General features: G+C 40.7%; 1 protein-coding gene across 2 annotated transcripts in view; it reads left to right on the forward strand.

The window, feature by feature from the left end:
• Positions 1-11,760, forward strand: part of PPARG (peroxisome proliferator activated receptor gamma) — a 107,658-nt gene extending 95,898 nt beyond the window's left edge. Inside the window, exon 7 of one of the 2 annotated variants that reach the window (XM_058565318.1) lies at positions 11,178-11,753. In XM_058565318.1, the coding sequence (XP_058421301.1) occupies positions 11,178-11,425 (248 nt within the window). In that variant the 3' untranslated portion in view covers positions 11,426-11,753. Of the gene's footprint in view, positions 1-11,177 lie in introns of both variants that reach the window. The other variant, XM_058565324.1, reaches the window with a different exon arrangement.
• Positions 11,761-14,141: the final 2,381 nt, after the last annotated feature.

Genomic DNA, 14,141 nt, shown 5'->3' on the forward strand with positions numbered 1-14,141 from the left:
AGTTCTTCCCAAACTTCCAAGATACGGGGGAGGAAATTTAGTGGATTTTACAATGTATTTTTCGAGGCAGATTTCCATCGCCATCCCAGTGACAGAGAAGCTGTCAATATTGATACAGTGGCCACAGACAGCAAGTCCTCTAGCCGCCTCGTTTACCCTCTTGAGTCTGGCTTGGTTCTGCAAACCACCTGTATAGCAGCTGCTGCTTGCAGCTTTCCCAGCCATATTCTTTGTCTGTGAAGCAGTTTTGGACAGCTGCTCTTGGAGTGATCTGTGTTTCTGCTGTTGAGTGGGCAGGGAGAATAGGGTACAAGAAGGGGGACTTGTTCTCATAGCTGTACATTTGCAGATCGAGGAGGAGTTGATATTCTGTGACGATTGGATAACTCCCAGTCTTATCAGGTCAATAACCTGGGGCCCCTGTGTCTTACCCTTGGTCATGACTATATATATGTACAGGTATATACTTTTCAATTCATTGGAATTAGAATAGAATCAAAGGACACCACCTGGCCCAGAATAAGTACTTAATAAATGCTCTTTGAATGAAAATAATCTGAAGTGTTAATAATAATAATAGCTGCCATTTATTGAATAGGTCACTGTGTGCCAGAACATATGCTAAGCACTTTACATATGTTCATAATCTTTGTTTAATCTTTCCTGCAGCTCTACAAAGTCTATTATTATCCCCATTTTACAGGTGGAGAAAACAGAAGTTTAGAGAGATTAAGCAACTTGCCCAATTGACGAGGCCAAGGTTCAGAGTTTCTCTGACCTTAAAACTGATGCCCTTACTTACTACTGCCTTTTGTGTATTGAGATGTAGAAGCATCTCAATAAATTACCTGGGTCTTGGAGTTCTTTGGCGGTTATCAAAAACTACCTATTTCCATATTGCCTCTAAATATTTTAATCAAGAATTTCCAGGTTATAATCCAGGTATCACTTACTAATACCCGAAGCCCTTATCAAGACACCATTTTTAACCTGACTAACAAAATTATACCCTAGGTTTGAAAATTGCTCTGGGAAGGAGTGGGGCCCAGCGATAACATAGAAGATTGATGCTACATTCTTAAACTTGCTCAGGTAGCATGGCCCCTGGAAATAATGCACTGTTTGCACAGTTCCCCACAAAAATTGATGATAAGCTTTAAATAACTAAGTAAATACATGTGTACTTAATCAGATACCATCTTATACCAGGTTCTAATAGACATAAGTAGTTGCAGAAAAATTTATGAGAGAAATTTAAAATTGTTAAAATACCATCCAGTAACTTAATTCTTCCTGCCCTTTGGAAACAAACAGTGAAAATGACACTCACCTCGTTGTAGCAGCGGAACGCCTCCTTCCGGCTCACAGAACACTCATCTTCCATGGGCATAGAGTTTGAGGAGCTCTGGGTTTGTGAGGGTTCCATCCCTCTTCCCCTGTCCCTGACTGCCCTTCACAATCTGGAGGGTATTTCCAGCTCCTGTGTAATCTTACCATTTTACTGCACAAGTATTTCTACAAGATACAATGGATAATATAGCTGTCCTCTGGAACAAAAAACAGAGTGTACGTGCCTGAGTAGACCTACCCGTTTCTTGAGGAAACTCCAGCTTAGGGCGCCTCTGATTCTGCATGACCCAGTGGCCCTCACATCTTCTTTGTCTGTTAACATCATCCTTCCTAGTTAACTGGGAGGAGACAAAACCCAAAATAGTTAAAAACTTAGGTATTAAAAATACTATGAACAACAATATGCCAACTTTCTTCTACTCTCCTGTGGCAGTTAAATATTCAGCTAGCCTATCCATACAGCTTTTTTGGACAAGACTCAGGCTGGCACGTAAGTGGTGAAAGCTGTTATTTTTCTGCCTCTTCTCATGCTATTGAGAATAAACAAGGACATCTGATTTCTGATTACGTGGTTTATATCCCCCATCTGGGCCATGACTGTGTCAAAGAGTAATAGCATTCATTTATTAATTGAAAAATATTTAATGTGCACCTACACTGTGTCTACATAGTGTATGACGCTCTTCTTTGCTACCCTTTTGCTCTTCCCACCATGCTGCCTGCGGGAAAGCCCTGTCAGGTGGCCAGGATGGCTTTGAATAGTGACTCAATTTGAGTTATCTAGAAGTGTCCTGTTAGTTCACTCTTTTCATAACCTCATGGACTTGGTTTAGACAGAGGTGACGTATATTTATGAGTTCTCAACTGACGCCCAAATTCTAAAAACCAAAGATCTGGGGGTGGGGTAAGGGATAGAGAGAAGATGAAACATACTAGAATCATTTGAGAAACTTAAAACACACATACAGAGACTTTTGTTGTTTGTAGGATATAGAAGTATCTTTATCTGTGACTGCTTCAGAAATAAAATCCCCTCCTCACCCGAGGCCTAGTAGGCTGGGGTCATCTTAGTTAGTGAGCAAATGATTCTATTTGACCTCAGAGGCAGACAAGGGATTGAAAGCCAAACTGCTGAGTCATTCCTGTCACCACACTGGCAGTCTTGGAAAAGGTTCAGTCAGTCAGTCAGTGGGCTGCTTTTTGGAGCACTTTATCATTTTGGGTTCTTACAATGTGTGTTTAAACTCTGGGTGACCTCAGGCAGCCTTCCAGACTGGCACAATTCACCAAGACATTCAGACAGATCATCTGCAAGTGAGGAAGAGTGAAAGAGAGGACTAACAGAGAGGCCAACAGGTGGTGAAGGAATCGTGCACGCCTATGGAAAGCGCCAGCTTCACAAAGAAGTCAACCAGAAGAGGCAGGATGGGGCATTGGAAAGCTTTGGAATCACATGGTCAGCCCCAAGTTCAGAAACCCCCACTCCACCGCTTACTAGATGTGTGATTTCAGGCAATTATTTACCTCCCCGAGCCTCAATTTCCTTATCAGTACCATAAGTAAATGAAATAACATTCTGTGAAGCCTCTGGCACAATGCCTGGGACATGGTAAGCACATGATAAATGCTAATTTCCCCTTTTCCCCTGTATGATATAATTTGAAGTAGCTCCACACAATCCTGCCAGTCAGATTGCTTGAAATTCCACCAATAGTCATCCTTAAAATTGCTTATTACAGTATAAATAGCTCTAGGGAGAGATCAACTAATCTCTTTATCAGCTATCATTTTAAGGGGATTAGTTGTGGATTGAGAACAAAACCCCAAGGGAAAGAGATACTGGAGGAAGGGGGAGGGTCCTGAAAAGTTGAAGGGAGAATCTAAGCCCGTTGCCCCTGAAGGAGATAGGGAATAGCAGGAGTGTGGTGGGTTCCACACTCCCAGAATTCTGATCAAGTTAGGGGGACATTGTGTATTGAGAGGTCATAATTAGAGATTAGAGATCACACCTATGTTTGAGATCACAGGTTCTTCTCAAAGACGTTGGAAAGGAAGACGTGGGGTGGAGGTAGTTGCAGAGAACTAATACTTGGCCACTTTTTATTTTTGGTTTGCTGTTGGCATTTCTAGAGGTTGAGGAAGCAAGGAGGAGTAGTTGGATTAGGAGCATGAGTGTCAGGCTTGATGGGAAAGAAGAAATCATTCTCCTTCATCTCTCCACTCCAGCTTTCTTCCTCTTCCTCCCACCCACCCCCCTTTTCCAGTCCTAGTCAGAGCCTGTTGGACATAGGAGGAGCAGAAATTTATCTACATCCCTTGGCTTGAGGGAAAAACACACTGCTCTCCTAGTCCTGACCCAGAAAAGGGGAGCAAACTGTGTGGCTGAGCTTCAATTGAGTGACCTCAAACGACTAGAAAACCAGTGGACCCTAACCCCAGGGTGAAAGGACATAGGAAAGACAGGGACTTCCCCAGGGAGGGATGGAAATCTCAAGTCCCGTTTCCATTCTGAAAGTCCTGGATATAAAATAGAGCACAAGCTCAGTTCACTGGAGGTGCCATTGAAGGGTGAGAAGAGCTTTGAACACGGCAAAGAGGAAAGTGCTGCCCGCCTGGGAACTAGATAGCTTCGTGTTCTGTGTCGTAGTTTGGGAGGTGGCTTTTTGGAGGTGGTAGTGAGGCATCTGGGATGAGGGGAGGTGGTGTGGAATTGCTACTTAATGGGCAGGTAGAAGAAAACATTGCCTGGGCTTGGTTTCATTGTGGTGGTTTCTCCCTCCACCATCTTAGCCACACATCATATGTGTTATTGTTGTGAAGAGTGGTTGTCATGTGGACATAGACAGAGAAAGCATTTATTAAACTATTGTTTGAACAGGGAAATGTTAGAATGTTAACCCTCTTCAGAGTGAAGGACTCTACCAGCAACATGTGTGTTCACAGCAGAATGTGCTCATTACAGATGATCTTTATCTGTTTGGTAAAGATTTACAAGATCTCTTAAGTTATGTAGTTCTCAGTCCCTGATAGCAGCAGTCAACTATATTTCTCCTAAAATCATCCCTTGCTCAGACTTCTGATTAATTTAGGCCCTATTAGGATTCCTAACACCAAATTCCCAGCAAGGTGCAGTCTCAGGGGTAGAAAGGGGAAAACATCTGGAAGGTGGGGTGGAGGGGTGGCTGAGAAGAAGAGAGCAATTAAGGGAGAAAGAATAGGAAAGATAGAGGACCCAGGAAAATCAGAGAAATGAGAGGAGAAGAAAGGTAGGAGGGAAAAAGAGGTGAGTGATATTATACTCATACTTTTATAAATAGAAATAGCTAACTTACTCTGTGTCAGACACTGCTCTAAGCACTTTCCATCTATTAACTTGTTTAATCCTCTCAACAACAGTATGAGTTGGAATACTGTTATGTCTTCATTTTTTAAATGAGGAAACTGAGGCACAGAGAGGTTAAGGCACTTGCCCAAGATAACCCAGCAAGTAAGTTTTAAGCTTGGGATTTCAACTGCTTCTGTCAAAACCAGTAGCGCTTGCTCTTGGCTGCACATTAGAATCACCTGGGAGCTTTTAGAACTATTGACGGTCATACCTCAGGCCAAGCAAATAAAAATCTCTAAAGATGGGACCCAGGTATTAGTTTGCATGTTTTTTAATCTCCCCAGATGATTTCAATGTGTAGTCAAAGTTGAGAATCACTGTACTCTATCAAGTTGCAATTCAAATTTAAATCTGAAAGGAAACACATGTGAAACTTTCTTCCATTATTTTTTCCTGGAGGTAGGGGGGTGGGCCGGAATTGCTACGGGCCGTACCATAGTTTACCAAAGATAAACTTCGCTGAAGTCAGTTTTGCTTAATGCTCATGATTCTGATAGTTAGATCAGAAAAGTACCACACAATCCCTAATAGCATCTCTTCAAGGATGAGTGAATTTGGGCACAGTGGCTTCTTTGTTTTGTTATTGTTCTTAAACTATCTTGTTTACATGCATTCAACTATCTTGTTTACATGCATTCAACTACAAAAATGAGAACTTGCCCAAACCCCCAAACATATGTCTGCATCAGGAATTATTTTCTTGCGCTGCTGAATTTAGGCTCTTACCAATAACTGCTCAAAAACCTTCCATTTCCCAACTGTCTATATGCCACCCCACCTCTGCTTACACTCCTGACCCCATCCCTGTGGAAACTGCCTTTATTTGAACAAACACAGAGAATAGTAATATACAATTTCCTTACCTAACTAATTCTCACCATGACCTTATGAAAGAAATACCATTGTTGTCTTAAAAATTAAGCCCAAACCCAGAAAGATTAGATGACTTGTCCAAAGTCACATGGAAACTAAGTGGAGGAGAGACAGGACTTAAATCAAGTCTTCAGTTTCCAAATCCATTGCTCCTTTTAACACGTCTGTCAATTTAGGAAGCAATGGAATAAAGGAGATTGGAGAGGACGTGTAAATGGAAGTGAAACAGCGAAGTGTAGGGTTCTCTGAGGAGCCCATCCCCCTGCAGCGTTCACCCCACACTTGAAGGAGGGTCTTGCATTGTCCGTGGATCAATTTACAGCTGCACAGCTATCAGACTTCCTTTCTCTAAACACCCTGGGGACAGTCCTTTTCAGATGAGTTTCTATCAGCAAGACAGTAGAGAAAGATTGGAGAAGCTATGACAGCAGCTCCTAGAATAGAGACAGAACCATCCACTTTGGTTTTTCTGCCTCTCGTTTAGGAGACCCCACTGTAGCCATCTGGTTTCCTAACTGAGACGCCTCCTGAGAAAATCTGTGCTGGGGAAATGCCTGGCGCAGGTGGGCAGATGCCAGGAGGTTCAAGTGAATTTGAATCTGCTTCAGATAAGCTCTCCACTTAATGGAACCAGATCTGGATAAGATGGGAGCTTTGTAGATTTGCCCATAATCAACAGTGCTCTCTAATCAATTCCAGCACTGTGTGAATGGAGACCGGAAAGGTTTCTTTCCCAATTCTTTGCAGCCTGGGGAGTAAGGAATCAGTAATTGACTCCAGCTTCCTCTAGTCCTGGAGTATGTGAGTCAACAGGCACTTTCCCAAAAGGGCCTACTAGGCAGCCTAGGCCAGTAAAGGAGGTCCCTTGACTCTGCTTCTATTCCAGACCTCAGCTCTAACCCTCAGCAAGGTGCAGGGAGAGGCTCTCAGACGAGCCTTCTAAGAACAATATCTTAGCAGGCACTGGGCTGATGGGGAGTGGAGAGGGAAGGGAAGGGACTCAGCATAGCTCTGGGTGTTTAGACAGATTTCTCTGGCACATTTGTGGTACCTGCCTTAGCTCAGTAAGGGTTTCAGTGTAATTGGACGAAAAATGGAATGAGAAAGAAAAGCGAGGGGAACAGGGAAGGTCTTGTAGCTGACTGGAGAGTAGAGGGTGGAAGAGACCTTGGCAAATCCCTTTTGCCCTTGACCCTAGGGATTGCTTAAGACCAAAGGAAGCTTTTTTGCTTTTTAAATAAGCCAAGTGTTCTAAGTTTAATGTGTAAGCCTGTTAATACTCTTTAATGAGGTTTTGAGTTTATTTCCCCAGTTTAATTATGTGAATTATGTAAAGGGAATTACAAACAAGGATAACGTTTGGAACTTTTGAATTAGGGTCTTAGAGATCATCCATCTAGTCGAATCCTTTTCGTTTACAGAGGAGAAAATTGAGGCCCCGCGAGCTTAATCAGTTTGCCCAAAGTCACAGAGCTGGTCAGTGAAAGACCTAGACGTAGAATATACTACTTTTTCCACTCGACTGCACTCCGTTTTGCCTTGATTGAGGCTCAGTAAGGGGGACAGTGGGACAAATGTGTAAATGATCTAACTTGTCACTGGAGAAAATATAAATCAGTGGCCACAAGACTTCAGCCCTTCAGCCAAACTTCATCCATCACATCATAAAAAGTAACTTGCCAAAGAAGGGTTTGAAAATCCAAACCAGATCCTTCTCTACTCCTGGAGGGGCCAGTTCCTTTATACTACACCAAAGCCAAGTGCTTCCAGCAAGCCTGATCCGCTGCATTTCAGGGTTTGGTTGTTTGAACTGTCATGATAAATGAAACCTACTAGATAGATATAATCTCTTCAGCAGAAGTTTTTACACCACTGATGCTAAGAGGAAGGAGAAGGAGAAAAAGGTCTAAGGAGCCAGTGCCCCAGCGAGCAGAGGGCTGTGTGGGGTCCCAGCCCATGGAGGAGCCACGTTTAACACCTGTCGTGACACAAAGTGCTGCCACTTCAGATGCACGTGCGTTTGTGCTGCCATAGGCCTTTGAAATCTGGAACATTTGTTAAGGGAGAGGATCACTAATCATTAAACCAAAGGCACCAATCCAGGACCTGGAGTTCCTTGAAGTGTCAGGGGTTTTCTTTATTGCATAGCAACTGTGAGAAAGGCACAGCTCCTCCAGGGGCGTGATTCTCTAGGCCAGGACTAAATCATTTGTTTCATTCTCAGAATCTGAGATTTTTGCTGATGGTTCCAAATGCTGAAATTAAAAAAAAAAAAGAATACTTATTCCAGTCAGTGGGTATGTTCGAAAGTGAGAAAAAAAATTCAAACCGAAGGTGACTTTCCTTCTGTAATTATAAAAAAAAAAAAGAGAGAAACTTAATTTAAGAGATTGTTTAGAGTTCTGAAAATCCCACCCTGAGGCCATTCTAACATTGCTCTCCTGTGCCTCACCTCAATGGATAAAGGTTACTGGAGTTCATTAGATACAGGAAAACACTGTTTACAGGAGACTTCTTCATTGTGTAGTGATCCTGACTGTAGGCTTGTTCACCAACCAGAACTCTTGGCCAGAACAGCCTTCTCACTCATTAACTCAGCCAACTGAGTTCTTCCTGTGTTTCCACTGGAGGTTCAGGGATGATCAGGACACAGTCTCTGCCCTCTGATACCTCATGGCCTAGTAGGGGAGATAAACAAGAAAATCAGTATTTATAATACAAGATAATAAGAGTTAAGAGTATAGCGTTTGGAATCAGACAGACTTAGATTCAAATTTCAGCTCTACCATTTATTAACAAGTGGCAAATCTTAGGCAAGATTTAACTACTTTCTCTAAATCTTCATTTTCCCCTCTATAAAGCACTGACCTTAACTGATATATTGTATATAAAGCCTTTAGCACAATTTTTGGAAAATGATAAACACTCAATAAATGTAATCTAATTTTAGATTGATTGAGGGGTTTATAGGATGCCTCGGAGTCCAGAGAAGGGGGACTGGAGGAACAGAGGAGATGAAGGGATAATGTCAAGGAAGGCTTCCAGGATGTGATGACATGGGCTATATTTTGAAGAATATGTTGAAGTCAGTAAGATGGGTGAAAGGAAGGTAAGACTGTTTCAGGCAGGAGGAACAGAATCTGCCAAAGCACAGAGTCATGACAGAACATAGGATGTTGGAGGGACTTGGTATGGAAATACCTTAATATGGTTGGAGCAAAGGGATAATTACAGAAACTGAGACTAGAGGATGAAGGTTATTAAAAGGTAAGTAAAAACTCTTATACAATGCTTTAGTTTACAGTGAAGGGGAGAAGAGTTAAAATTAGAAAAAGAGGGTGAATAGCCTTCAAGAGCTAAAAATTTGGAATCAATACAAGGTATCAAGTGAGTGTCCTGAATGTTGTACATAAACTCTGCACCCCTCTGGTGAGCCTGAATGAGAAAACCTTATATTCTATCTCAATGCAACTAACTTAGAAATTAGAAAACAAAAACAAACATGCAAACTTTCCACTTGGAAATTTAAAAGCACACTTCTATATAACTCTTAGATTAAAAATGAAATCAAAATAGTAAGACAGACTATTTAGAAAAGAACCATGAGAGTCCTATTTACAAAGCCTATCGGGTGAAACCAGAGTGACACTCAGAGGAAATCTTAGAGCTTTAAATGCATCTGCCAGCAAACAAGAAATACTCAAACTCAATGAATGAAGCATTCAACTAGAAAAAGAGAAAAAAATAAACCTAAATACAGTTAAGAGAATGAATTAGTTAAATTGAAAACAAAATACAATTTTTAAAAAAGAATTGATTAATAAAACCAAAAGCTGTGTTTTCTTTAAGAAGCAAAAAATAGATAAACCTTTGGCAAATCAGATTTCTGAATGAGAGAATACACAAATAAAAAGCATTCAGTTAAGGGGGAATAAATAGAAATAATAAGAAATTTCAGATTCTAAGATAATATCATGTACAACTTTATTCCAATATAAATTACTAAAATTTTACTTACAAGTAGTAGAAAGGCTGGAGAAATTAAAAACTAGAGAAGAAAAATTAAAGGTGGTTAAAGATGTACCACCAGGCTCAGCTGGTTCTGCCAGTGAATTCCAAGAAACTGTCAAGGAACAGATCATTACTATATAGAAACAGAAGGAAAACTTCACAACTCAGTCTCTAAGGGTAGGTAACATTTATTACCAAAGCAAGCAAAGGATGGCACAAAAAAGAAGACACTGGACCAATCTCTTACAAATTTAAAAACCCTAAATAATAGCATGTGAGTACAAGGATATAAGGAAATCTACTAATATAATTCACTATACTAGACTAAGATAAAACCATATGGTGATCTCTTTAGATAAAATTGAGATAAAAAATTTAAAAGCATTTGATGAAATGCAACAATATTCCTGACTAAAACAAATTAAAAACTTTAAAACTCTTGGAAAGCCAAGAGTCAAACATATCCACCATAATCTGTAGTAAACATCATACTTGTGGTAAACCATTAGAAGCATTTTCTTCAATGTTAGGAATAAAACAAAAATGACTCCTACCACTACTATTGTCTAATCCATATTATAGGTATTAGCCAATGCACTACGGCAAGAATAAAGAAATAAGAAGTGTAAACATTGGAAAAGAAGAAATAAATAAAACTACCATTATTTGCAGATGTAATTGTGTATTCAAAATAGAAAAAAAAAATCCATGATAAAAACTATTTGAATTGATGAAAGTTCAGGAAATTGGAATAGATTCAATATACTAAAATCAATAATTTTTTCTAAACATCAGCAAGGATATATTAGCAAATATAATGAAAAAGAAGAATAGAATACTATGAAAAAGTAAAAGTAAAGTAAAGAAGTAAAATACTAAAAAGTATTTAAGGATAAATCTAACAAGATCTGCGTGAAGAAAAACACAAAAAGTTTAAAAGTAATTTAAGTTCACCATTTAAAATTCAAATAAGGGAAGTATTAAAAACAAAGTGAAAATCACCTGCAACCTCACCACTCAGAAGAAACCTCTGTTAAAATCTGGGGGTATATCCTTCCCAACTGTAACAGAATTTAAAAACTATGTCTTATCTCTTTGAAAATGTATATGCTCTGTTAAGCAAAAAAGAAGACAGCCTGTTTTAAAAGCATATTTAAAGCTGTGGTGAGAAAGTAAATAGAGGTTATAAAACACAGACTCATCAGGAGGGAGAAGAAGTTGCAAATGAGGTTTCTGAGTGAGGAGAAATGTACTGGCAGAAGAGCCCTCAGCCTGGGGAGAGGATTGCCTTGCTACCATGTTATGTTGACCGATCCCACAGAGTTAGTCCTGGTCAGGAAAGGAATGCCCCTGGAAAAAGCTCTGATAGTCTTGATTTCATTCCATCCTCCTGTATGTAGTTCTTGCCTGCTATCTACTTGCCCTCCCTCCCCACCTTATTTTAGAACCAAAGCAAAACACACCAACAGAAAGACAGGTGAGTAGTTTGGCTGACTGTGCCTCAGATGTGGGGGCTGAGAATTTTGTAACTGAACCTCCTGTTCTTCTGCTCTCCCAGACCGCCCAGGCTTGTTGAATGTGAAGCCCATTGAGGACATACAAGACAACTTGCTGCAAGCCTTGGAGCTCCAGCTCAAGCTGAACCACCCTGAGTCTTCTCAGCTCTTCGCCAAGCTGCTCCAGAAAATGACAGACCTCAGACAGATTGTAACGGAACATGTGCAGCTATTGCAAGTCATAAAGAAAACAGAGACAGACATGAGTCTTCACCCACTCCTACAGGAAATATACAAGGACTTGTATTAGCAGAGAAGTCCTCCTTCACTGACAACGTTCCTCCTCCAGTTGCACTATTATTTTGAGGGAAAATCTGACACCTAAAAAATTTACTGTGAAAAAGCATTTTAAAAAGAAAAGGTTTTAGAATAATAGATCTATTTTATGCATATTGTTTATAAAGATACATTTACAATTTACTTTTAATATTAAAAATTGCCACACTATGAAATTGCTGGTTGTATTTGAAGACTGAGTCTGATGTGTTCCCCACCCTACCCCCTGGGCTTTTTTTCCTTTCATTTCCTTCTCATTCTTTCCTCTCTTCCTTCCTTCCTTTGCTTTTCTTTCTTCTTTATTCCTTACACTTTTTTTAAAAATGTGAATGGAACTGCTGATCCACTTTCACTCTCAGTAAATTATTTTTTTACTCAATTTATAACTTTTCTGAACCCTCTATCTGCTTTAACAATCACAACTAAGAAGGGAAGGGGAACCTCAGGACCAAGAGCTGTTCAGAGCGTGTTGTTCTTAGCCTGGATGTGCTAACTGGGGGCACATCCCCACCAAGAATTCAATCTTCCACAATCTCAACCAAGATTTTCACTCCCCAACAGCAGCCTCCTAACAGGGTACCACGGTAGACACAAATACCCAGTGGCAAGTATTAACTGCTAGAAGCTGTGGGTACCACAGAAGTGTTCTAAGATTTGTCACCCGCCTAAAAGAACTTAACAACTGAATTGAGGAGAAAAGATTAATCTTTCCTAAAAACAGATTATAAGACACAATATAATCATGTGCCAAATGAGTGGTTCAGACTATTAAGTATTTAAGAGTTCGAAGGAAGTAAAGATTAATGAAGATTGGAGTAGTCGAGAGTGACTCTAAATTCATTGAAGTGGGCCTCCAACGATGTGTTGGATTTGGGATAGATAGAGAGCAGGAGAGAAGACATTCTAGGAAAGCAAAACAGAAGGAACAACAATAACAAGAGGAAACAAAACCAAAACAAGGCACGAATGAGAGAGAAGAGCCACGTTCTGGTTCCAGCATACATAGAGCAATTTTGTAGTTAGTCCTGTCATTCTCCTTGGGACCATCTTGCCCAGAGATCTCTGTTTTCTGATCTCAAAGGCTAATTATCTGCTTCGTTTAGGTAATGCATGCCTCCCCAGCAAGTAGATTATGTGTTTCGTAAAAGCAGGGACCTTCTTGGCACAATTAGTAGATTCATTGGTTAAAGCCACCAAATTCACGGGCATTCAGTTCATGGACACTGCTTACCCATGAACTTATCGTACTATGACTTTGAAGAATGCCTTATAAGCAAACTTTCCTGAGGTCTCTCTTCTCCAGGATGATTATTTCCACCAACCTAAATTATCTCCCTGCCACTTCTACCTTAGTTTATCTTTCCTTATGGTGTTGATATCATCAAGTCAAAATATCTTTTGACTTTTGATCAGGAAAGATCTTTTCATCCTTTACCCCAAAATAAACATCTCCCAAGAGTTGGGTTACAGAAGTTAGTCCTGACCCCAGGCCTAAAAGTGTAGAATTCCTAACCCTTTAGGAGAGAGAGCTTCTGAGCTCAAACCTTTAGAACGACAGGTACAACCATGTCATTGGGACCAGTGACTGAAGCCGTTGTCTAAGTGACATCAAAATATTGGGAAAGAAAGTCCCAATATTTTGACTGAATAAATTCAGTCTGTCATATGGCTATTTTTTCCTTCCTTGATGCCAAACATCAGGATATTTTGAAACATCCACATGATTGACTAGAGGGTTCACTACTGTTCCATGTGGAGAGTTTATCATCTGGGAGATCTTGAAAAAGAAGGAATATACAAGCAGTAGACAAGGTGAGGATTACACCTCAGAGGAGATCCCTTGTTTACAAGACTTCTCAAACAAAAAGTCTTTCAGGGCGCTGCCTGCTCTCTGTTCCCACCAGCGCTCCACAGCCCGTCCAAGCCCTTTCCACATTCTCAGAGCTGTCGTTGCCAATGTAGGGAGGAAGGGAGACGCTCTCAGCTCTTTGGCACTGATGATTAGCATTAAATAGCTTTTAAATCCTGGCAGCTTTCACATTCCCATCTCGCTGACTTTTTCCCTGTGGTTTGGACGATCGTTTGCTAGATATTTTACGACACATCATATACAGCCTCCAAAGCTCCTGCTCCTTTCTCCGGTCTCCCTTTCCCCCAGGATGATTCACAAGTTCATCAACAAATGTATCATCAGTTATTCATAGTACTTTCTTCGGACACAAACACACTTAGGGATTTGTGTTAACAAAAATAGGAAGAAAAGTAACTTTGGTGGAGTCAAAAAAAAAAAAAGGGTTTCGAGGCTCCCAAGAGAGCCCTATCCCCAGCACCTCCCTTAGATAGGACCTGGCTCCTCTCCCACCTCGTTGCTGTTTGTGGAGCGCAGGGACAACGGGGTACATGTGGAAGGAACCACATCTGCACACCCTGTTTCTCTAGTCACAATCAAAAACTGGGCTGACTTGAGTTTCTGGCTTCTTTTTGAAAATTTGGGTGAGGAGCAAGAGAACTGGGGCTCTTCAGTAAGAACTCAAAGAGATGGGAAGCACTAGCTGGTGCCACACTACAAATTCTCAACATAAGCTTGGAGGCAGAAACCAGAAGGATAGCTCTATTAACTCCACTGAGGAAAAGGCGGGTGGTGGGCGGTGGAATTGGACTTCTGTGGCAGGCCTACTTAGTTGCTACTG

This window comes from Diceros bicornis, chromosome 2, assembly GCF_020826845.1.
Source record: "Diceros bicornis minor isolate mBicDic1 chromosome 2, mDicBic1.mat.cur, whole genome shotgun sequence".
Lineage (NCBI taxonomy): Eukaryota > Metazoa > Chordata > Mammalia > Perissodactyla > Rhinocerotidae > Diceros > Diceros bicornis.